This window comes from Pempheris klunzingeri, chromosome 8, assembly GCF_042242105.1.
Source record: "Pempheris klunzingeri isolate RE-2024b chromosome 8, fPemKlu1.hap1, whole genome shotgun sequence".
NCBI classification, from domain to species: Eukaryota; Metazoa; Chordata; class Actinopteri; order Acropomatiformes; family Pempheridae; genus Pempheris; species Pempheris klunzingeri.
In genome coordinates this window covers 17468248-17493372 of record NC_092019.1, presented here as the reverse complement: position 1 = coordinate 17493372, position 25125 = coordinate 17468248, and the positions used below count along the sequence as shown (strand labels likewise).

Below are 25125 nucleotides of genomic sequence, written 5' to 3'. Positions count from 1 at the left end.
GACCACATGTTCACACTGTACTGGCTTGAGACTGCTCTCATTTGATAGCATTGGTTGCTTAAGATGGCACTGAAGAGAGATTGTGTCAGCGATAACACTTGCGAGATGTTACTCCTTACTTTCTGAAACCTGCTTTCTCAGTGTCACTGTGTCATTTACTTTTTTTTTCTCTCTGGAAAAAAAAAATGTGATTTCTTAAAATGATTTAAAACCTAAAAACCACATCTAGTTTATAAAAGAAAAAAGTCTTTCATTTGTCCAATTTTGTTTTCAAATGTTGATTAAAAACTGAATTTACATGATATCTTCTTTATGCTTCCTCTCTTGCGCACATCACCCACCCCACTGCAGCACAGTCTTATTCAACCATGGAGTGATGACATTCACAGTTAATTATGGAGATGGAGTAGACCGGAGCCATGTCCAGTCAGTTTCATTCAGTTGAGGGCATATTTCATCCAGCCCTGTAGTTAATGATAATGTCCGAACGATGGAGCTATTTCACAGTTACAAAAAATACTCCATTGGATGTGATATAACAGCTATATATTACCTCTCATACTGCAGCATAATGTGGGTATCAGTAAGGCTCTAGGAGTACATGTTCCACTATTCTCAAAAGATGCTCTGAGCATCACAACCCATTCAGCTTATAGAAATATGTGCTGTTATTTTATCTTGAAGATTGTTTCAGGTATGATTTTAAAACCAATTCACAGATTTGCTTCTTCTCAACTAGACAGTCATCAAAGCATCTCACAAACATCAATTCCAATCACATACAGGGGCCCTAACTTATGGAACTCCATTTCTCGTTTGGTTAAAATGATAGCTTCCTTAAAGATTTACAAAACACACACAGAGAGATCAGTGATATATTTTTTCTCATGTGTTGCATATAGATTTTTAAAATTCAGCTTGTTTTATGGATTATATGTTTGAGCTAATCACTAAGCCCCTTTGAGCCTTAATCCCTTTCACTGCATGTTATTTGTGTTTCATTTGTTTGATTTTAACCTGCACAAATAGATGAAATTCAAACTCACGTTTACACCCCTTAGTAGGCAAATGTATCTTATTATGAAATGCTTACAAATAGAGCTGGAGCCTTGAGCTGGAGCAATAACTAAGCTTGCAGCGTCAAATTCCACTTAAAAATCAAGTGTAGTTTTGTCAGTCTTGATCAGCTGCAATATATATATATATGGATGCTATAAGCTGTGTCCACCTGGGACTTATTCAACAGGGAGTTCCTGTAAAACATTTAGAGGAAAGCAACAAATCTCTGACATGAAATAATGTCCTGTGTCAGCTCTATACTGCCCATCTTGATCTGCATCGCTGCACCCCGCTGCACAAAACCCAGCAGCAGGGCCACTGATGCAACACTCTACCCTGTTGTTCCCTGAGGGCACAGATAAAACAGCAGCTTTCCCGGGCTGCTGCGGCCATATCCACCAGAGGAAACATGTAAAACTGACCCTCCCTCTCTTATAGATCAGGACATTCAGGATGCCAAACATGAGACCCATTAAATGTTATTAGCAGCCTTCCCTGAGCCTCATGCTGCAGCCAAGATTGTAAATACATTATCTCCCTCTAGTGGTGAATGTAAAACTCCAGTGATGGTCATTGTCATTCTGGGCAATGCCTCCCCATTGATCCTCATTCAGAAAGATAGAACACTGCAGCAGTGGGAGAGTGCAACAGCGGAGTAGGATGGATGCGGTACTCTGTGTGCATATGGCACTGTGTGTTCAGCAGTTATAAGAAAGTAAACATCCCATGGAAGAAGACACTCAAAACACCGGTACAGAGACATGTAAGGCTAAATGCAAATAGGCCTTTTCACAGAAGATGTTTTGACATGTGGTGTAAATAATCCAATGATAAAGGCTGTATTCCATTTAGCTGCTTCAGTTTCAGTGCGCTGGTACTGTTAAAGCTGGCTCATTGTCACACAGACGGGGACACTTGAATAGAACAGAGCTATCGTTAATTCTATCAGTGAAACCAGTGATTTTTCCACCGTGACAAGTCAAAATGTCTGCTGTGACAAAGGCCTGTGAGCACCGTTTGTCAGCTATTAAAGAGGCCTTTGATCAACACTCGCTCTCCAGAGCAACACGAGACACCTCATAGAGCTCAAAAGGAGCCAAGTCTTGACCAGGACACGTAGCAATGTGTTTAATGGGACAGTCTCAAAAGTCATGACAGTAGCCAAACACAGACAAACTGCACTTGCAAAGAAGGGCAGCGGTCACATGATGTAACTTACAGACTCATAGAGTACATAGTGAAGTGATTAATACTGTTAACCAACATGCACGCTAATCTAACCAACCTGTGCAGCGTCGCTTCTCATTGTGCAATGATAATTAAAGGTCATTTTTTCCTAAAGTGGTCCCAGTACTTTGTACAATTTCTATATAATAAAGCCAAATAATTTACAAAAACAGCTGGACACCATAGGTGTTTCCCCTTTTTTTTAGGTGATTAAATATCACCTAGAACAGAGTAAATAACAAATTTGTTGGGGACTATTTTCAGCGGCGGACTTGGTGGGTTAGCTTCTCTTTACAGTAGAAGCAGCTCCTGAGCACTTTTAATTGATTTTTTTAACAATATGAAAATCATCAGATTTATGCTTTTATCAGGGCCATATTCTCAGGCTACACTACTTTGCAATGTCAAAGCAAGAAATGGTTGCAGCTGTAATGTGCATAAGTGTGGTCAGTGTGCGCATGGCTGCATGCATGAGCATACAAGTGTGCAGTTCAGTGTGTTCAAGCATAAATCAGTACTGCTGACACGGCCACTTGAGTGATGTGGAGACAAGATTGTTCACATCAGCATACTGTAGATTATTGATGGCCTCAGACTGTCTGTGGACACTTTCTATCAATCTCACATGATGGAGGAGCCGAGATAGGCTGTGTAATTAGAAGCAAAGTCATTTTAAAGAATAGACACACATATGTGCGGTAGAACGGATAGCTGTCCTCCAGATGAGTCCATTTATCACGGCTGTCATGTGCCCAATATGTTTCTTTCTCTCCCAGAAAGTCCAGCTGCAAACTGCACTGTGGCCTCACAACAATCCCTCCTAAAGACGAACAGGGCTTGGCTGTTTTGGACATCGTAGGTGTTTGTTTTCCTGTCACAGCCTACAGCCTGTTTCGTCCCTTTTCTCCGATTCCCTCCTGTTCTGTCTCTCTGGGCCCCGACTCACTCTCAGTTTGCGTCCCCCCTCTGCTCACCCTCTCTCTCTCTCTCCCCCCTTCCCCCCTCTCCCTACCCTCCCTGAGTGTGTGGCTGGCCGCTGGGGTTGGCCTCTCTCACTCTCCCTGTGCCACGTATGTAACCTAAACTGCAGAGGAGCCAAGCAGGGCTGGGCCACGAGAAAAGCTTTCCACAAGACCAGGCAGAGTCTTGGAAATCTCTCTGGATCTTGTTCAGCGAGGAATGAAATGGGGCTCTCATTTTCCTCTCCAAACAGCTTCATTTTCCAGCAAGTGTAGTCCATAACTTCACCCACCTCAAACATTAGTGTTCCTTTACCTTTTTTATCCCTCCATCATCTCCTCCCCTTCTCCGTATGCGTATGCGCCCCTCTCTGCTGCTCTCCGTTTCACTTTCACTCTGTGTCAGATTTTCTCTCCTCACAGTATAATGTGTTGCTGTTAAATGCAATCCTGGCCCCTCTCATATAAACACAGACTCCTCCTTCGCCCTTACTTAATGTCATTAACAGGTGGCTGTCTAAAATAGACACACACAGGAGCAAAAAAGCAAGGCTGTCACAGACACAGACATGTTTTTAATCATGCTGGCTGTCGTCATGTGAGCGGACCACCCGGCAGCAACAGATTTAAGATTTCAAACTTGTGTGGAGCTCGAACAGGGTGCTGTTGAGATTGAGCACGAGTTGCAGGTGCAGTCAAACAGCAGTGCAGACGCACACATTTAATCATCAAAAGTGTTAACCAACCAGGCTGCAGCCCCCTCCCTTGTTACACTCACTTTCCATAACCCTCATGTACCTCCCTCCCACCCCTTTTCCCTCTCTCTCACTAACTCTCCCATCACCGCTCTGCCCCTCTATTAAGTTTCAAGCGTCTCTTACTTCTGAACTGAACAACACACACCAAACAGGTCAGACTTATTCTTCGTTTAACTCAAGTGTGTTAGCTGGTTGTTGCTTTCTTATGTCAGACAGGAGAGAGCTCCTCATTTTCACAAGATCAAATGCGCCTGTGTGTACAAGTTAACCATCAGCTCAGCTGCTATAGAACTTAGGTCAGTGCACCATAGCAGCTTTTGTTGCATTATTAAGCTTAAAAACATGTATGTATACACTGCTCGGGATAATCTTGTAGCACAAAGTGAGCATTTGTTTGTGTAATCCCTCCAGTAGAGTAGCCTGGCATGCTCTGACCCATCCGATCATCCTGTGGTTAATATGGATGTAATGTGATCAAGGTTTGTAATTCTACGACTAACATGGCTGTCAGCAGCTGCAGTCTTGATATTCTTCATTACAATTAATGTTGGAGGAGTATTCTAATGTGGGAGTGCTATTCCAAACCTTTGGTTCATTAGAGACATGCATAGATTCGCTTTTAGCTCTTAACTTTAGCTGATTATGGCATTACACTGTACAGTGTTTGCAGTAAGTTAGGACTGTGGGATAAATTGATACTATCGGTCAGAATAACATCATGATGATATAATGTCATCATGTTACCGTTTTGATAAATATCACTTTTCCAAATTAATGTTTCAAAGCCAGTTGTAATTAAAGACGAACTCAATTTGTTGTCAAAACAGTCTCACCACAAGGTCTGTTTTGTAGCTGCTCTGAGCTTTCAATCATAGCACATGATCTTCTTCCCGTGGAGTTGCCCTGAATTGACATTAGTTATTTAGATTTTTGTCTTGTTTCGTCAGGCCAACAGTCCACAAATTCAGTTTACAATATAAAACTGAGAAAAGCAACAAAAGTCCTCACATTGTCATGAATCACTTAAATTAATAATCGAGTATCAAAATAGTTGCAGATTAATTTTCTGTCTGATTCACCAGCTAATCCTTTCAGCTCTATGGAATTTCAACCATATCCCTGCACCTGCTGACAGTGACCGTGGTTTTTTTGTGTGGTTGTTTATATGTAAATGTCTTGCTATTGCCCGTTTTGATAATATTACTCAGTATGCACTGCAAAATTCAAACACTGCACTCTGCTCTTTATATTTCTATACAGAAGAATATTGTACACAAAGAATTTGCGCTTAGGGGGTTCATGTGGTGCCTTGCCTATATAAAACCTCTGATGCTGTCAGTGCAAAGCTCTGAATTAAGTGATCCACCAACTGTTGGTGCTGCCTTCCTAACTGGCCGGGCCTCTTGCCTCCACTACGTGACCTGTTGGATTGCACAGCAGAGTTAATTACTGCAGCCCCCTCTCTGTCAGAGGGTTCAGGCATGAATTATCACCTCTCATGCACCCTGCACAGCGCGGTTACACCGTTGTACCCCGTCACTCACGTTGTTTAAACTGCTCCAATGGCCCCTCGCTTACAGTTTGGAGTAACAGAAACAACTCTATGAGCCTGGATCCACCTACAGTGCCAATGCCACATACACAAACTTTCTCTCTCTTTCACACATACACACATACTCACTCTTACATGCACACTCAAAAACAGTCATGGCTGCAGATTTCGAGTGTTTGTTGGTACACGTAATGCAGGATGAGGTATTTGTGGCAACCCATTATCCCCTCAGATCAAACAGGATCTGCCCTTAAGCCACAGATAGTGTACCTGCTGGGGGAAGAGCTCTGTTGTCAATTCCTCTGGGACAATAGAAGATGGGTGGTTCAGTCGGGCACTGTAGTGTCACCCCTCACCTTGACCCCGCAACAACCGACTCCGCCAGCTCACCCAATCCAATTGTTTCCTCATTTGAAGCGAAATCTGCCTTTCAGGGAAACGCCATATGGCTTATCTATTGTTGGCTGAGAGCATGTCATATGGCTTTTAGGGAGGGATAACTGTAGATGCTGATAAAGCTGTTGGAAATTAAATATTACGCTGGTGATGAAAGGATTTTGCTCTTGTGAAGCATATGCTGGCTGCTCTTTCATCTTTCTGTTTCATCTCTCTATTTCACAGGACTGGACAGAAAGCAGACACTGGCTCTCCTGGTCCTCGCCTTCGTCTCCTCCCATTTTATCATGTCATTACATCATCCACTCACCACTTCATTGTAGCTCCATTCATATCTCTTTCTGTCTAATTTCATTGTTCAGCCCTCTTATTTTTACTTAATCCTTTCTTCACTCTGCTTAATTTACTCATCCATCACTGGATAGTTTATAGCTGTGTCTCCTCTTTTTAACGTACTGGTTTTATAACTTCCAAACCTGCATCCTGTTCACCCTTAACCTCTCCCAATTTTCTTCTCACCAAACTTTCCTCCCATTTTTCCATTTCCATTAGCTCGTCTAATCTTTAACCTAAGTGCCCTCTTCTTTCACCTGGTCTTCCTCAGGCCTGAGCAGCTGTGATCAGTATGTGGTCCAACTTCTTTGTACAGCAGGATGAGGAGGGTCGCATTGGGGTGGCAGGGTCTGGACAAGGAGGGGGTTTGGGTGGAATGAAAGGTGGAAGGGCACAGAGGAGGACCCACAAGATGAGTGACAGCCAGGAAGGGAAGATCAAGCTGGCATTCTTTGTGTCTATCATTGGAGTGACCCTGACAGTGTTGGGCATGGGGACAGAGTTTTGGGTGGAGCTGGCTCAACCAAAGAATTTCAGTGGCAACCAGACCTGCCAGATGGCCCATTATGGGCTGTGGAAGGGCTGCATCCGCACCCTATGGGTGGCTGACATAGACCCGGAGAGGACAAGCTGCGGCCCTGCTGAACTACCTGGAGGTGAGACCTCTGGCTGGTGCGTGTCTGTCCGTCTGTGTGAGTTTGTGTTCGTCTGTCTGTCTGTTCGCTGTGCTGTCTAGGAGGTGAGCAGGTGAGGTTTCTGGAGGGCATGTGTCTGTTTTGTTTCTGCTCATGTCTGCCTCTCTGTAAACTGAATTACCCCTTCATGCAAGTCTACCTTGAGGCCACCCCACGCTACAGTATGTGCCACAGTACGAAGGTGAATTAATAGAAAAGGGTCAAAGGGTGTTTCTGAGAGGTTGCAAGTTGTTGACATCATTGAGGAAAACCGTGTACACTTAATCGGCACATTTTCTCTTTCCATCACCACTGATGTGAGAGCAGAGGGAGCAGGCATAACTAATATGATGTATGCCCTCTGGGAATATGCTTACATCTGTAGGTCTTTTATCTGAGCCCATAAGGGACTGAGGAACGCGATGCAAATACTTCATTTTAATAAAAAATACCTTCTCCTACTAACAATCTTTAGATTTCTGAGCAACACAGTCATGATTTGTAGTATACATTTAAAGCCATTTCCCCCCGTTTGTGTGTATGCGTATCCACTGTAATCTTGTGAAGGGATAGAGAGAGGATAGTTGTGTATGTGAAGCTGCCTGCATACATATGTATCTAGGTCATTCTACAGATAATGTGCAAATTGAATCATTAAAGAAATACGATGCTCGGAAACAGAGCACGAGCAGGACCGCAGTCAAGCTGTTTTCAACTCTTATACCATTGTAACAACAAAGCAGCACACAGCTGCATGCAGCACTGTTCAATAAAATCCTTGTGATTCACTACATTGTCAGTGTAATGAAGCATTCATTTCAAGTTTTTCCCTTGACTGGGTACCTAATCATCATCCATGTTATACACACAGTACAGGCAGGTGATGAGGGGCAGACCACAGGTTTATTCTGCTGACGAACATCCATGTTTAGAATACTGACAGCTCCTTTCTAAAAGCACTTTATTCAACTTGACCATGGTTAGGTTCTCTGGAGTGCGTTGATTATCTGCACAATGACCTATTTCTGCCTGAAAAGCGAATCTAGAGATGTAGAGAGGCAGGTATTGGAACAAGTGAGATAGAGATTGGCAAGGCAGGCTTTAGAGGGGAATCTGCTGAGACACAGCATAGCTCTCTGGGAACCAAAAAAAAAAATCTCCTCATCCAGCAGAGATACACGTGGATCACATATATACATAAATGCTGTTCGCATACATCACCTCGAGTGATGTGTCACTACATTGTTTTTCTATCCGGTCTTCAAGGACTAATTCATCGTGCCTGTCAAAATGTCTTGCGTCTCTGGCTGCGTCTTGCGAACAGATATATATATATATGCACCTTCGAGATGGTCCGTTGGTGTGTGAGAGCAGCCAGTATGCTTCTGACAAGCTTTCTCGCACGTCCCAACACTGTTGGCCCACGCCGCCTGTCGCAGATGGCCGTGGGCTTGTCATGTTTGGAGGAAAACAACTGTTTTTGCCATCTTTGCGTCTCTGTTTCACATCCCTGTTTACATGCCTCTGGCTCCTGTCCCGAGCAAAGTGCGGCTCGCTGATGCCATGCCTGTCATCTCAAGACCAGCTATCCATCTTCGCTGCCTGCTGGAGAGGAACATGACAGCTCAATAATTAGAGCCTCAGCAGGGGTAGCGAGAGCAAAACCAGTTGACTGTGATAGCACAATGTGTTGAAAAATCAGTAGGCTGATAAATGGTGTGTCTGATTCAATAAAAAATGTTTGCAAATGTGCTCAGACACAAACATATTTGTGTGCAAAAGAGATGTGTGAGAATGTGCGTGTGTGTGCTAGCATGTGGTCATCTTGGACCACATAATAATCAGTGGGTGAAAGTCATCACTATGCATTTGTGAAGCCAAGTGGAATCTGACTACTTCACAGTTTTTGTCTAAATATAGAGGGGGAAACGAGGATGAGGGACAGACAGGGACTAAGGGAGAGTGTATGTCTAATGCAGTATTAACCAATCCCTCTGTGTTTCCTCCCCCTCTTGACATCTCCTGCTCCCCTCACCTCCTTCTCCATCTGTGGCTCCCCTCTCTCTTCCCCTTCACTCAACACCCCTCCATCTGCCCCCAACTCACTCCTCCTTTTCCCCACTCTCTCATCCTCTAAGCCTCTGTCCATATTTCCTGCATCCCAATTCATTATTCGTTCACCCCACATATCCTCTTCCCTTCACTCCCTCTTCTTCTGCAGCCACGCCTCTCCACTTCTACCCTCCATCTGCCCCTTCGCTCTGTCTACCTCTCCTTCTCCCCTCTGCCATCCACCCTCAGCTTTTTGCTGTCTCTCACCCTCTCTAGCGGCACCATATGTGCGGTGCTGGGCAGTGTGTGTGTGTGTGTGTGTGTGTGTGTGTGTCTCTGGATACTCCAGCTAATGCTCGACTCTTGGATATAAATAGGAATGATGCCTGGAAGGACAGAGTGCATGGATGCATAGGAGACACATAACAGAAGACCAGCAACCATCCATAGGAGCGTGTGTATGTGTGTGTTTGTGTTTGTGTTTGTGTGTGTTTGTGTTTGTGTATGTGTGTCTGATCTCTTTGTATGATCTTTTTGCTTTTCCCACAGAATCCAACTGCACCTACTTCAAATTCTTCACCTCTGGGGAGAATGCAGTCATATTCAAGAAAACAACTAACAAGAGTGAGACATTCTACTTTTCCCCTGCAATTTGTGTTACACGCACAGACACACACTAACAGTTACAGTGCAGCTACAATCAATAAAGATGTTCACTGGGATGCTCGGAGGACCATGCTGGTGGTTTTTGCATGCTTCAGCCCATTAACTTTTGCTGCCACCCATTTTCCAAAGCAAACCATAAACTATCAGACTGATTAATGTGCTTACCACACTGTTCCGGCCGCCACTGGTTTCAGCACAGATTGAAGTTCAGCTGGCTAAGACCCCTTTATCAATTGGTCAAAAGTTCTAAAAAAAACAAGGACAACTGACATATATGAGCTATGAGAACAAAATGTATATATTTAACCTGAGCGACATATTAAGCAAACACTGGTGTAATCACGCGTATAATGGCATAGCTTTTTAGCCACATTAGCAGCATGGCTGTATGTATAGGAATGCTGGACTGTTGGTCGGTCCACCTTCTTGGTCCAAACTTGAATATCTCAACATCTAGGGGATTGAAATGTCTCCCTATGGATGTGCATGCTCCCTACATGATGCATCCTCATTACTTTGTCGACTTTTCCTCTAGTGCCACCATGAGGTTGACATTTGCTATTTTGAGTCAAATATCTCTAAACTATTGGGTGGGTTGCCTTTAAATTTCATGCTCCTCTCATGATCACTTTGGTGATGCCTTATTATTTCATATAGTGCCATCATCTGGTCAAAATTTAAATTTGTACGGTATTTTGTGATGTGACCAAGTGTGTGCAAAGACCCACTTTATGTTTAGTGATAACTAGCTAAAGTTATCATACTATCATGCTAAACTAAGATGGTGTAAATGGTAAATATTTTACCTGCTAAACATCCCATCCCTTCGGCTAACGATGTCCATGACAGAAAATAGATCAACAACCGGCATGACAGTCTTACGAGATGAAGTCTGGGCAGCTATCAAATCGTCTCTTGTTTTAATGAGTCCAGTGTTGAAGTGTAGACAGGCTCTACTTCTAACACACTGATGATCAGGCTAGATTTGTCTTGTAATCCTTCTTGTAATTGTCTTTTTGTAATTCAATCCACTTCATTTTAATGTCAGGGCTTGCCACTCCATGTTAATGTTCCATCCCGATACTTTACTAGTTGCCCAAGACGACTATGATTGGTTTAAAGAAATACAAACAAGCCAGAGTGTTTATCCCCCCTTCACCAGAGCCATGATGAGTTCAGCCAGACCTTACTCCAGAGACAAAGTGTGGAGAGGTGTGGTTTGGCTATGTGACACTATCTGGCAGTCAGCTCGAAGATGCCTGAAATTCCACCAGGCACCAACAAGAAAGACTCAGTGGTGCCAACTGTGTTAACAAAATAACAAAACTCTACCATAAACATCACTGTAATGTTTGATTCAAGTAGTCAAGCAAGTTTTAAGTCTCTACAGGCCATGAATCCATTTTAAACTGTATAGTGGAGCTGGGCAAAAACAAGACAGCTGATGGTCTGTTGCTTTCTTTGTTATCAATCCCATCTCCTTTTGGGCTTTTCCTCCCTCCTATTAACACGCTTCCCATTCCTAAAGCTTGCATCTATTTTGTTTTAATTATTAAAATAAGGCTATGTGTGTGATGAAGTGTCAAAAAACACAAGATTGGCGCAGGCTGTCGTGAAATGTTGATCAGCTTTTTAGGTTGCACCTGTTCAGGTTTACAATGCCAATAAAAATCTGTTTTAAACCAAGCCAGTGTGGGAAGCGGCACAATTCACACCACGTTTGTATTTTCACATTTCACTAATCATGTGTAATCAACTATAAGCCCAGTAGAGTCAAACTTTGTGAGGTGATGTAATGCCTGAAGCTACTAACTGACCAGTGTCCACGCAGAATTTCACAATATCATTTCAACTTAAGCTAAACTAACTTTCACAAATTCTCTTATACACTTTCACACCCTATTAGTCTATAATAATAATAATAATAATAATAATAATCTCTTCTCTCCTTTTCAGATCTAAATCTAGCAGCAGCCATCTTGGCCCTCTTGAGTCTGACCATGATGGTAATGGGCTCTCTCTGTATCGCCATGTCTCTTAGTAAAGGAGTGCCCTTCTTTCTCAAACCAGCCTCCTTCTGTTTCATCCTATCAGGTGGGACCCGATTATCAATATCTTTATCTTTATCTTCAATAGGTTAAGGGGACATTTTTCAATCAAGTTGTCTTTTAATGCAATTTCTTCTGAATATCTGTGCAGGTGTATTGGTCCTTCTGTCTGTCCTGATATTCCACCAGTCGGTGCTGGCTTTGCTGTCTAGTGACCACTCCATACCTTTGCACCATGAGCTGTCCTGGTCTGTGGCCTGCGTGGGCTCAGCGGGAGCCATACTTATTCTTGGAGGTTTCCTCTTCATCATCCTCTCCCTTCCTTTCAGCCCCTGGCAGAAATGCTTGCTGCACAAGAATAGCGCCACCTAGCACTTAAAAGGTGAAACATGCATACAGTGTTGGTGAAGTGCTGTCCTGAAGTCCTTTTCCTGAGGACTATAACTTTGCTTGCTCTCGACATTTCCTTTGTCAGAGAACTCATTCTAGGTCTTAATCAAATCAGTGAGGCTCCAGAATTTGGTTCCACAAATTTTTTTTTAGTGTTTTTAGTAGAAAATAGATGGAAGGGGCAACGGGGTGCTGCTCACTCTTTGATATTTAGCTCTGTGTTGTGTTTACCCAAACAAGTGTCACGAATAGGCTTGTTAGTCTGCCTATAGCTGTACAGCCACTGATAAATCTAATCTTTTTGGCAGCATAAGGAGAGTTAATAGTTTTTTATGGAAGCCCATTTCTGCCAAAAAACAAACAAAGAAAAACATGAAAAGTCAGCAAAAAGTCCTTGTTTGTCCATTTCCTCCAGAAATGATCTTGGAGGTGTTTTCCGATCTGATGCTCCATATCAGCAGAACATTATTATTTGTCTGTGACGTTCAAAACCATTACAAGTCACCGATGAAGAAAAAAATCACTTTTATGATATGACATTATGGTTAAGACTAGTTAGGCTTTGGCACAAACATGACCAGGTTCGAGTTAGGGAAGCATCATGGTTTGGACTAAAATAACTGCTTCATCAGGGTTTAGTGACCTTCATTGGCTTCATTCAGTGGCTATAATGATAAAAACATGGTTAGGCAACAATTGTTGTCATGCATAAAATGGGAGCTTTCTGTAGTATCGAAGCTTTTGTCCAATATTTTGATGAGCCATCTATCCAGCTTGACCTCCTCCCTGCACGGACTTTATCCACCTTTGCTCCCGTCATAATTACTGCTGCTGCTGGAACAGCTTTGTCACATTGACCTGAGCATCATTTCAAAGTATTTTCTGAAATGATTTCTCAGGAGGACAGTCTCAAAGTTAGACATAATACAAAATTATGAGATTGTAAGAGAAAATTCTAGCCTACAAAGTCAAAATGATGGCCACCAAGTCTGAATTACCACCACACTTATCGTGCTTAACTTTTCATCTGTTTTTGTGGGGTGAAAATGAGCTTCCATAGATTAAAAAAAAAAAAGCAGCATCAGAATGTATCACCATCAGCGTAGCAACAAATACTATGTTTTTGATATTGCTAACAATCAGTATGGAGGAGGTCCTGGTTATGCTACTTCTAATATCTGCTACATGTTGCCTTAGGAATTGAGTCAATGAGCATCCTCAATTTACTAGCCTAGGAAGCTTTTTAACACTTAATACTTGACAAACAAGAGGCTTTAGTTGTCATTATTTATTACCTATGTGTGCCTTTGTGTGCATGTATTGGGTGGATGCTGCTTCAGTAAACCAGATGAATGTATGTTGAATGAAATCAACTGTGAGATTCGATTAATACAATTTTGTATATCAGATAACTGTATGGACTCACTTTATAAGCTCAAATTTGTACATAAACTGAGTGTTTATATTTTACAAATAGTCACTGTTTGTAGTGTTGTCTCCTGTCACTTTATTTGCATTATGTTGCAGTAAATTCACTTTATTTTTGTCATAGAATGCTCACCTTATCTCTCTACCAGGAAATGCTAGTAAAAAAAGAAAAAAGCTGTGGTAATTTCTACTCATATATGTATTTATATATATATATATATACAGTACGTGCCGCCAGTTTTGCTTTTCATTAAAGGGATTTGAAATGAAGTGATTGCCTCCCTTTTGTCTGCTGACATGACACCCTGTCTGCTCTCAAACTTGACATTCACCCGTTTTCACCCCTTTACAGTGTGACTCCTAACCTCTCTGCCAAACATCCTCCTCCCCCAAACGCGCTCCTCTATAATTAGGCCATAGCTCATCGTAATGCATTTCACTGCAGAGGTTGGGAAACCTTATCCTTGAATTTCAACTATGTACCCCCCCCCCCCCCCCCCCTACCAGCCTATCCTCATACCTCTGTGCCCTCTCCTTCTCTACCCCTGACCTCAGTGCGTCACTTTCCCTGCTGTCTCCAGGGGAGCCTGCAGTCACCACTCCTCCACCCTACCTCTGCCCTACACACACACACACACAGACAACTGACCAATCTGTCCCAATAACTACTCTAACACCGGGGAGTGAGTGGCATCCAAACAGTCGCATACACTCAGCTGCAAACACACACACTCACACACATGCTTTTAACTCCCAGTGGGCAGAAACTGAATCCACATGACACACTATCCTGGCTGTATATATAGCTGTTAATAGTTCTACTGAGGCTGTGTGACAAGTGGTGTACGACCACTAGCTGCATGTTTGTAAATGGAAATGAGCTTCCAAGAATTCTTCACGGGGGACCTGCAGATGAAGGTGGAAGCTCACAGGAAGGGAGGGAAACCTCAACTGCTATTATCAATATATTGTCAAAATATAAATGCCAATACATTTTAAGCTGTATTACCCTAAACTGTGAGAAGGAATGGTGTCTGTGTAGTAGATGAGATGAGTTTGCTTTGGCAGCCACTCATCCTTCCTCCTTGAATCTCTCATCGTTGCATCACTGTGACTATAACTGCATTGCAGAAAGTATGATAATAGCAGTGGACGGTACACAAGCTAGCTAATCCTCAAGGTCCAGGAGCACTGCTGGGAATCTCAGACGCCTTGTCAAGGATGTGACACTGCTTCCCTCTGCCCTAATGCATCTGAAGTATCATCTCTTGTCTCTGAAGGGACTCCTCCAACTTGATCCTCACTGGAAGTATTCCCACTGCCCTCCCTGGCAGTGAACATCCCTCTAAGGTCAGACAAAGCCTGTCCAGTGGGCATAAAGGCACCAAGGCAGACCTTGACAGTATTTTATAATTGCTCATGCAAAAACATGCATGAGGAGCCAGATGGGCCCATCAGGAAAAAAACATGATCAGGTAGGGCTGGTCACAAAAAAGTATACTGAATTAACTTTCAGTTGCTTTTCTCATTATCCTGTTTGGCAAATACCTCCCATCTGGCGTTGCCCATATATTTGAAAATATTATGAGCCTCAGGTCTGACAGGGAAGGTTGAAGTCTTTTCAGGATCACAGCACACCAAAGATTAGCTGAGAGACTTTGAGCTTGAGTAACTACTAAGAGCAATGTTTGCTCACTAATGATGAACAGTGTGTGCTATGGTGGAAAGTAACCAAGTGCATTTTCTCAAGTGCAGTACTTCAGTTGAATTTGTTGTATTTGTACTTCACTTGAATATGTGCTTGGGTACACTCTGCTATATTTCAAAGGGAAACACTTTTTTTCTGCACAACATTTATCGGACAGCTGTAGCTTCTTTTCACTTAAAGCATTTTTATAGATTAAATTACTAACTTAATCAATAACTGTTCATAGGACGTGATTAACTACACAACACAAGATATCTCCCATTTCTCTGCTCAGTCTGATCTCAATGTTTGTTTCCACATCACACTTGTTTGAGTTGCATATTGGACCACAACTGTCTTACAAATACATGTCACTAAATCATGCTGGTATGTACATGTCTTCAATTTAGATTTAAGGTGAGCTCAGAGACATTTTTCTTCCTTCAGCAGGTAATTGTGACAAAGAGGCTTTTGGTGTCAAATTCTGCACATACATCATAAAAGTCAAACATCCAGTGTCATATCGCTACTTTTACTTTGCACTGCAATAATTGATTCTTTGTCAAATTTTAAGTCATGGAAGGCAATACGTTTACCAGCTAGTCACTAATTGTTGGGGAAGGTTTATAGAGCTTGAAATCATCATTAATCACTAGAGTCAACCAAACACTAACGTGCCACATTGTCACAATGTTTTCACACTGTCATCATAAACATTGTTTCTATAAAATTATTGCTGCATTAACTAAAGAGTCTGCATACTCCTTTCACTACTGTTACAACCTGTCAGATACTGAGGGATACACAAACAGAGGTACATTTCTTTCCTGGCAAAAAAGAAACAAAAGACAGCAGTCTGTGAATATGTCTGTTATTGATTTTTTTATAAACTTCGTGCAATACAGTGTTTAAGTTTATCACACATTTAGATAAACCATAATCATTTGTCTAGATATATCTATTCTCAACTACATACTATTCATATTGCCCACATAAATGCTATCTGTGCGCAGTTTTATCACATTATTCTTTTTCTCGAATGAAATCAAAGAAATGAAAACAAATAGAATCTGGAAGCGTCTGGTTGTTTTGTTTTGTTTCTTCATTATATCATGTAGTGGTGTGTCCATGATTTTAACCCGGATCTGCAGTCACTCAGGACAGTTTAGAAGAGAGAGTGGGGGTGGGTGTTTACATGTGTTTACATTCTCATCAACATAAACAGATCAGATCAGAGTTCAGACTCAGGAGTCAGCGGTCACACGGGAAGCACAGTGAAAAGAATCTTTGGGGAAGTTAAGATCTCGTCTCTGTGGTGAATCTGTTATCGATCGTGTGATAAAGAAGAGGAACACTGATCATGTGACCAAATATGGGCAGGAGCGAGGGGGTAAGTATGGCGGCGCAGGGTTGGCGGATGAAGCCACCCAACAAGAGTCCAAGGGGGGCAGTGGGAACAAAACACGTCAGCCGAACCTGCCCAAAATGCATACCCAGTTTGAACAGTGGTCCCGAAAAACATATCTATAGACTTTACAAATATATGTATGCATAAATTACAATGTACATGTATCTTTTCAAAAGTTTTTCTTTATAGTGTTTTTTAAACCCTTTCAACCCACATATACATATTGTATTTTTTTGCCACTGAAAATGATGAGTTGCATGTCTCACTTTGGGACTCTTCATAGAAAAAAATGATTAGGTTTTTTGTTTTTCTGCTCAGGCAGTAACCTTTACCTGAATCTGTACAAATGTATTATTCTATGTCTTTTTTTTCTGCCTCCTCCAGTCAGAGGTTTCTGTTAATGCCCAAGAACAAACATCTTCAACACGACTATAGCTACAAGTACTACTGTTAACACTGATTAGAATGGAAATAAGACTAACAGAGGCCCATAGAAAACTCAGACTCATAATAACAATGAAGTTGGACAGTTGTCTCAGTCACTCACATTATTGTTGCATTTCTTTCAGTGTCAATATTGGAAGACAATTTACAGTATTCAAATCTGACTTCATGTTAGAAATGAAAATTATATAATGGGGTTAAAAAAAAAAAGTAAAAGTAATACAGGCCCTCATTCTCCCACATATTGTGCACACTCATGCTTGACACTTTGACACAGTTACACACAGCTCACTGACGGTCCCAGTGGCTCTGCATGGAAGAAATTCACAGTAAAAGTCGTCGAGATCTAAAATTAGAGTGAAAAAAAAAACAAACATGAAAATTAGATTTTCATTCCAAACTATAGTGTTTGCAAATACGCGGCTAGCCTGTAATAACGCTAAGAATAATCACAACAACAATTTTACATTAATGATGATCTGGTTAAATTAGCAGTAATATTGCACAAAAAAATATGTGAAACATTTTTCATAATAGCCCAAGGTTAATTGCGTTTGATCATTAACAAAATAAATCATTTCTAGCACATTAAAATATCAAAATAGTTTTATTGTGAAAGTTCATTGTTGTTGTTATTATCACTCTGTTATTACTCATCTTCTTTTTGTTCTCAGTGAGACTGAGTAGACTAAATAACAGTGAACATGGAGGGAGAGATATAGCATTTCAACTGTCTGTCTGACTGTCTGTCTGTCTATATATTTCCTGCTGAGCCACACAAACACAGAGCTCTTCTCTATATTCCCTCTTTAATTTCATTTAATTTACTACCCATCATCCCCCTCTCCCTTCCCTCTCTCCTCCCCCTCTCACACCCTCTCTCTACACAGGCGTTGTCTTCCTATTGAGGGTATTAGAGTTGCTCTCCCTGTCTCCCTTCAGCCTGTCCAGAGTCCCCATCCCTCGCTCCCTGTCAACTGTGGACGAGGTGAAGGGTGGGGGGCCGGAGCCCACTGAGTTGGGCATCGGCGCGTTGGAGTTGGAAGAATTGGAAGGGTTGTGGGACTTAAGCGAGGGAAGTGTACCACTCATCATCACTCCCCCTCCTCCACCACCATCCTTTGGGAAGCAGTTGTGGAGCTGGTACAGCGTGGCCCTGTCCACCGTTCCATACATGGGCGGCAAACCCCCCAGTTTGGGGTCGCGGGACAATGTGTAGAGGGAGATGTCACCTCCAGCCAGGGCCGTGTGGGAGCGAGAGTGGGGGTTTGGTAAAGTAGACACTGAGATGGGGCCCTGGGACAGCAGCGCAGAGGGGGGCAGGCCGAAGTTCTTGCCCCCACCTCCCCCTACAGGTGAGGGGTCTCGGGAGCGGGAGGGGTCGGTGGAGCGGGATGAGGAGCGGGAGCGGCGGCGGAAGCGGTAGCTGGGCAGACGGAGCATGGCGTGCGTAGTGCTCTTGAAGATGTCGGTGCGAGAGCGGCAGCGCAGCTCCTTGTTCTTCTCAATGTAGATGTTGACAGCCAGCACCCCCACCATCTCAGCCATGATGAAGGACAGACCTCCAAAGTAAAAGGACCAACCGTAGGAGTACTGCCACTTCTTATCCTCATCCTTCTTTGGAGAGATGTCCCCCAGTGCGGCCGAGATGTACACAATCACACCAATGATGTTACTCAAACCTGAGGAAGCACAGAAATACTTATATTCACAAAGGAGCTAAACAAGCTCAGATGGATCAATTTACAGTACAAACAAACACATTTGTTTGACATAATAATCTGTGGCATTTTCAATAAAGACAACTGGCAAGATGACGGTTGAAAGTAAAAACCTCTATTAAACTGACAGAGTAGTCTAAACAGCTAGACATTCCCAAACAATGCATAAAATCTGTTAGTGTGACTAATATTCTCCAGACCACTAGTGAATATACCTACACACAGATGCACACACAATATTGTTACAGTTACCTGCAGCCACAAAGAGAATTCCTGCCCCCAGGATGATGTTCCTTTTGCTCTTATAAAAACGACTAGCAGCAATGCAAACCCCCCCCATCAGCAGCAGGATGGCACTGAGGATCGGGAAGATGTTGGAAGCCCTGACTACCCCTAAACAGAGGAGAGGAGAGCATTAAACACCAAACACTAGAACACGTAATGTGATATGTAATATAAGGCTGTTATCCTTTAGATTTTTATGAATTCAAACCCAGTTTTTGATATTATCTCTGGTTGTTATTTTTCAGAAATAGCCACTGAATGTATCTGTGTTCTGTATGTACCTCTTTAAATACTAGTGTTGGATTTGCTGGATTCAAATTGCCTACAGACACACACGGGATTCATGGGAAATAATGCATGGATGTAATCCAGTGTTACTGTTACTAGCTCACTGATTTCAGTATTAACATTAAAAGGATTTTACTGGCAAAACATTGAAACGGCCTTTACTGTGAGGACGCCATAGCAAACACAATGTATTTGTATTTGCAACAATACCTTTCACTGAGCTCTGCTGTTGTGTGAAATCTATAGCCGCCGTGCGAAGCATGAAATTAGACTGCAGTATCTTTGAAAGAGTATCTGCTCAACATGTGTTAACCATAGTATTAAACTGCATTTGCTGTTACCACGGTAACCAGGGGTGTCATACAATCAACCAAGAGTGAAATCTTATACAAACTTTACAGAAACTGGTGTCGTACTCCAAGTGCGAGAGTAACACAACTAAGAAAAACAACATTTTTAACTAATACTACTTAACCCAAGTGCAAAGAGGACACGGAATAATAATCACAAAGAAAAATAAAATGATTAAATCTGCTCCTATAAAAATATACACATCATACTTGGTGAGGAAATTAATTACTCAGTTCTAAACACACGATTGAATCAAACCCTTCCCATGTGGCCTTCAGTGCTTTCAGAAAGTCTGCCAACCATGTACACACACACACACACACACACACACACACAGACACACACACACGCGCAACCACACATTAACACTCCTCTCTCATCTAGGACAACTAGGCCACGGGAGAGAAAATGCCACCTAAATGCCAGCAAAATGCCTCTGCAACATTGTAAACAGAACACAAGCTTTTCTTTATGTATGCACAGGCACACATGTAGCATATCATAGAGCAGAAAGACATCACTGCAGGGCACTGAGTACGAACTAGGGCACCCCATCTCCCCTGATTTTCTATGCACATTGTCACATGTTTATTTCTTGCAGAGATAATCCTCTGAGGGATGAGCAATAAAAACACCAAGTTTAAGGTAATTTTACATGTTATTTTCCTTAACTTCAGGCCTTTTCTATCTTATTCATAACCAGGCTTCTCTCTCATTCATCATCCATGCCTAGCAGTGCTGGTATTGACTTACGTAGGACGTACTCTGCCCCGTCATGGTCAAAGTCTGCATCTTCTGGGAAGTGGTTGATCTGAGAACACACTCCTCTCTTTACTCCTGAGATATAAGAGAAGAAACAAGGGTGACCAGACACAACAAAAGACAGGAACTCATAACTGTAACCTTAAGAAAAAAGAAAAGCAAATATCCTCCCGAGGGACAAACTGACTGACACCTGAACACAGTCATAGCTTTGATAGAAAATCTCTTCTTTGAATCCAAGCATACGTGCCGGATGACAGACTTCAGCGTACTGATAAGAACATCACAAAGGTTAATGGTTCTTCTAAATGCAAGTTAGTAACATCACACACATTCAGTACACACACATGTAAATACATACAAGTATGCAGACACACAGGCAGACAGATAACTACCCGCCGGGGTCTTGTATGTAGACAGACAGACGAACGGAGGGATGCACGCAGGATGATGACAGCACACCACTGTTGCTGATGGATGGACTGTGAGAAAGATGGATGGAGGTGATGGAATGAAGAGACACAGACGGAGGGAGAGACGGACAGATGTGGGGTGAGCTGGTCTCTTTTCTCACAGCTCTTACATTTCCACAGGTTGGTCTGTAAAGAAACAGATGGAAGTACAAAGGGGCGGGACGTCAGTTGAGCCGCACAGATCAGTGTTATCTTCCTCAGACACAGGCTCAGCAGACTTGAGACTGTTTCAGGTGGCGTTCACGCAATCAAGGCTTTTATTAAACCTTAGTGGGAGTTAGCATTTTTGGCAGATTTCCAGTTTCGAAGAGAAAAGAACGTGCTCTCTGGAGGACTGATCACTGATGACTCTCACTACACCTAAAACACAGCATCTCTACCAGATCCTGCTTACAGGGTATACAGTTCGAATGGCGGCGATCTGTGGCTTGTTCTGTGTTATCCTCATAACTTGATGTGCTGAATCAGTGAGGGGGTCCATCTGCAGTTACCAGGGGGTATGTGGAAACATTTTGAGTGCCTAGACTGATATGAAAAATCAGAAATAAAAAATGAAAAAAAACAATCCACTTGCTGAGTCAGCATTAACACACGAACACCACATGTTGCAATTGAGAGTGTGGAAAGTGCAGATAGCAGTTCAGAGAAGTAAAGTAATAGGGGAAATACTTACAGCTGAAGCAATGGATCAAATAGTTGGATAAAGTATAAATTAATATATAGTTGAAAAGATAAAATCAACTTGTTAAAATACATAAATGTAACAGATACATGGTTGAGCTTCTGCCACTCCAAGTGATAATAGTACAAATGTGAATTTGAACCAACCTTAACATTAAGAGCTCAAGTGTATGAAAAATGCATTGCAACAATATCCATTTTTATACATCAGTTCAATCAATTCATTTATAACATGACGCTTGGTGTTGATGAGGGGGTACTTGATTGCAGTTGACAGAGCAGTGGGAGAGGGTTTGACACTAAAGGCTGGGAACCACTCTGCTACATGAAGAAAAAAAATCCCACTAATCAAAGAAAATAATCATTGACAGGTAATTCAGTGCAACCCCACCTTCAGTAAACCTGCAGACGAGCCAGAGAGGAGGACATCTCTATCCACAGTATAATGTGCCACCCACAGGCATAAATCTTTTAGAGCTAGCATGTCCTGCATTTCCACTCCAGCTACACCTCACTGCATCACTGCACGACTACTGAGCATCTATCTTGGCTGAATACTCCACAGACATCAAGGATACTTGACCTCTAAGCCATGCCAAGACACTGTCAGCTTTACTGCACCACAATGAGAGGAAAGACTGAAAGAGGAGAAACTGCAAGGAAGGGAAGAAGGAGAGAAACCAGCAAAAGACTGAATATAATGTTTGGGGGAGTGAGAGGGATAGCAAGTGGAGAAACTGAAAGAGTGAGGCAATAGAGAAAGTGGGTGGGGGTGCACTGCAGCAGTGCTGCAAGGGCTAGAGCTTATCTCTAATTGGCTGCTTTGCTATCAGCAAGCTTAGAGATGAGGACAAATTAGCTTTGTACAATGACCAAGCCCAGGATGGGCCGGGGATGCTATATAAGGAGAGCCAAGAGGTTTTCCTGGAGACAGAAATCTGTATGTGAGCAAAGGCACAGATCGCTAACTCACACCACCCGTTTGGCCGTAGCTGTTTCACTGTTAACTCCATCCCAGCCTTCGCGGTTGAGTGTCGGCCAGGCAGTGTAATGTATAATGAATTAGCAGCTTGTGTTGCAGTGACAAACTGAAGATTGAGAGATGGCCACTGCCAGTTTCTGTAGCTTCTGCCACTTGGAGTGAGAAGCCGCTGGGCGTTGGGGTGAACATGAGGCTTTTGTTTCAGCATTTGAATTAAATTACTGCAGCCTGAACCAAACACAATGATTAATGAATTATTATGAGAGAGGGTTATGCTTCAGTATCATGCAATTATACTGCAATTTTGCAAAACTGTTTTCTTTTCACTATGGTGTGGTCTAACAAGTACGAATAAAATGTGTATACGATGATGCTACTGATGATTACTGATATTACAGCAGTGCTGCAGCCTTCTAAACAAAGTGTCCATAAGTCAGGCAGGAAGAAAGGCTGACACTGCTGAACGTCAGTGTTCTACATGCTTATACTGATCCTGCTCTGCAGTGTAAACAACACAGTAAAAAAAAAAAAAAAAAACACACACACACACACACACACACACACACACACACACGCACACGACGACTGATGGAAAATGTAATGTAACCAAGAGGCACAAGGTAATGACTTCAGTTCACTTGGAGCTGAATAAGTTGGATTCATCACTACTTCAGCGTCCGGTTCCACCCACTTGATTTTAGTAAGCATTAAATGGTCAAATCACAACGGAGGCAAAAAGACAAGAACGTCTAAATACAGAAACACTTTGAAGGGAAAATGGACGTTACACACCCCCTCATACCTGACATTAGACAATTAGGACTAGAAAGAGCAATTAAAGGAATATTCAAACTTTTCTGGAAATATTCTCAGTCACTTTTCTGATGAGAGTTAGAAGAGACAATTGATATCACACTCATGTCTGTCCGGTAAAATCTGAAGCTACATCGAGAAGCATCAGCTTAGCACAAGACTGCAAAAAGGGGTTTTCACCCACCATAAATTCACATTGTCATTTTTCCACTACAGTTTTTATGCGGATTAATCAAACAAGATGTAACATGTTTTTAGTGACATTTACAGATGCTGGTAGGTGGATTTTGTTAAAGACTAGCTGTTTCTTCCTATTCCTCCCAGCTTTATGCTAAGCTAACTTACTGCTGGCTGTAGCCTTACATCTATGGTATCAATCTTCTTATCTGACTCTCAGCAAGAAAGCAAAAGAGCATTTCCCAAAATGTCAAACTATTACTTCAATGTCAAATTGACTCCACTTTTTCCTGCTCAACCTCAAGTCCCGGAAATTCCTGAAAGCAAGAAGGTTTAGTCTGTCTAGATAATGCTGAACAACTAGAAAGCAACCAGAGCTGTGTTGCCATATTTCAGCTTTCCCTGCACACTTTTCCCTGAAATTAACAGCCTCAACCAAAGCAATCCTACACCAACAAGTCTCTCAAAACTTCCTCTTTACCTTCCAGGCAGCATATCCTCCACAGTCCAGAGTGGGTGAGCGCCCCAGGATCCTTCTTGTCCTTGTTATGGGGGTCATCCTGTGTGACGTTGGCTGTGCTGTTGCAGATGAGGGCACGGGAGTACAGCCAGTAGTCCGTCCCTATTGCCACCGTCATCAGGCCGAAGGCAGCGAATGCCCCCACGGTGGTGAGAAGGATCTGGATCCCCTTCTCACACACCATGCCTTCAAGAGAGAAAAGATAGAAGGAGGAGGAGGGAGAAGAGGAAAAGGATGGACATAACAGAGAGAAACAAGGATTTACTGTGGACTTAAGGAACAAGAAAAAATGAAAGAACCGAGCAGAAGTGTGCTTACAGTCATACGCAAAGTGCAGTTTATCGGAAAAGACAGCGAACATTCAGGTGAGATGATGAGGGGCAAGAGGAGGTGAGGGGCACCGGTGGGAGGAAGAGAGGGGAGGTGAGACGAAGGCGAGGACGGGGCGGATGTGGGAGGTGCATAAGTGGCTCTATGATGTGTCCTTGGAGGAGAGTTGGATGACTCTGCTGACTCCGCTTAACAAGACAGAATTGATGTGAAACACAATAGATCACACCCTCCCAATCTCGGTGTACTCCATATTCATGACCCTGACACCGTTCTCCCCCTGCAAATCAGCAGGGCTGGAGATGAATGCACAAGCACGCACAAACACACACAAACACATACACACATAGCAGATCGAACATGAGATCACCTTGTACCTGTTACAGTCCTTATTAGGAAGGCAATATGGATGCACCTTTTACACACAAACATGCATGTATTCTCATATGTCATGTCATTCACTTAGAGTTTGTCACTTTGGCCCACGTATATGTGTGTGATGCATTGAAGTTGCCTCAGAGGCCAATAATTGCTGCTGTTGACATTCTCTACTAAGTTTGCTTTTAAAAGTTTCCCTTTTACGCTGATAATACTGACACTGACAAAGATGAGAAAAGACTCAAGCAAAGTCTCAGTGAGTTAAAACTTACCTGACGGCGAG

At 42.5% G+C, this 25125-nt stretch overlaps 2 protein-coding genes across 5 annotated transcripts; one reads left to right on the top strand and one right to left on the bottom strand.

Moving 5' to 3' along the window:
• The first annotated feature begins 4072 nt into the window (after positions 1-4072).
• cacng6b (calcium channel, voltage-dependent, gamma subunit 6b) lies at positions 4073-13798 on the top strand. Of its 4 annotated transcripts, XM_070836184.1 has the most exons (6): positions 4073-4155; positions 6177-6240; positions 6556-6940; positions 9560-9634; positions 11633-11770; positions 11876-13798. In XM_070836184.1, the coding sequence occupies exons 3-6, from the start codon at positions 6577-6579 to the stop codon at positions 12094-12096; spliced, it is 798 nt and encodes a 265-aa protein (XP_070692285.1). In that variant the 5' UTR covers positions 4073-4155; positions 6177-6240; positions 6556-6576; the 3' UTR covers positions 12097-13798. The 4 variants fall into 4 exon arrangements, with proteins under 4 accessions (XP_070692285.1, XP_070692284.1, XP_070692288.1 ...); XM_070836183.1 differs by having other exon boundaries at positions 6177-6940; XM_070836187.1 differs by lacking the exon at positions 6177-6240 and having other exon boundaries at positions 4139-4155.
• A 4165-nt stretch (positions 13799-17963) lies between these two features.
• Positions 17964-25125, bottom strand: cacng8b (calcium channel, voltage-dependent, gamma subunit 8b). The gene is made up of 5 exons (XM_070835458.1): positions 25115-25125; positions 24096-24320; positions 20480-20563; positions 19055-19195; positions 17964-18763 (listed from the first exon to the last, which is right to left on the bottom strand). The coding sequence occupies exons 2-5, from the start codon at positions 24316-24318 to the stop codon at positions 17964-17966; spliced, it is 1248 nt and encodes a 415-aa protein (XP_070691559.1). The 5' UTR covers positions 24319-24320; positions 25115-25125.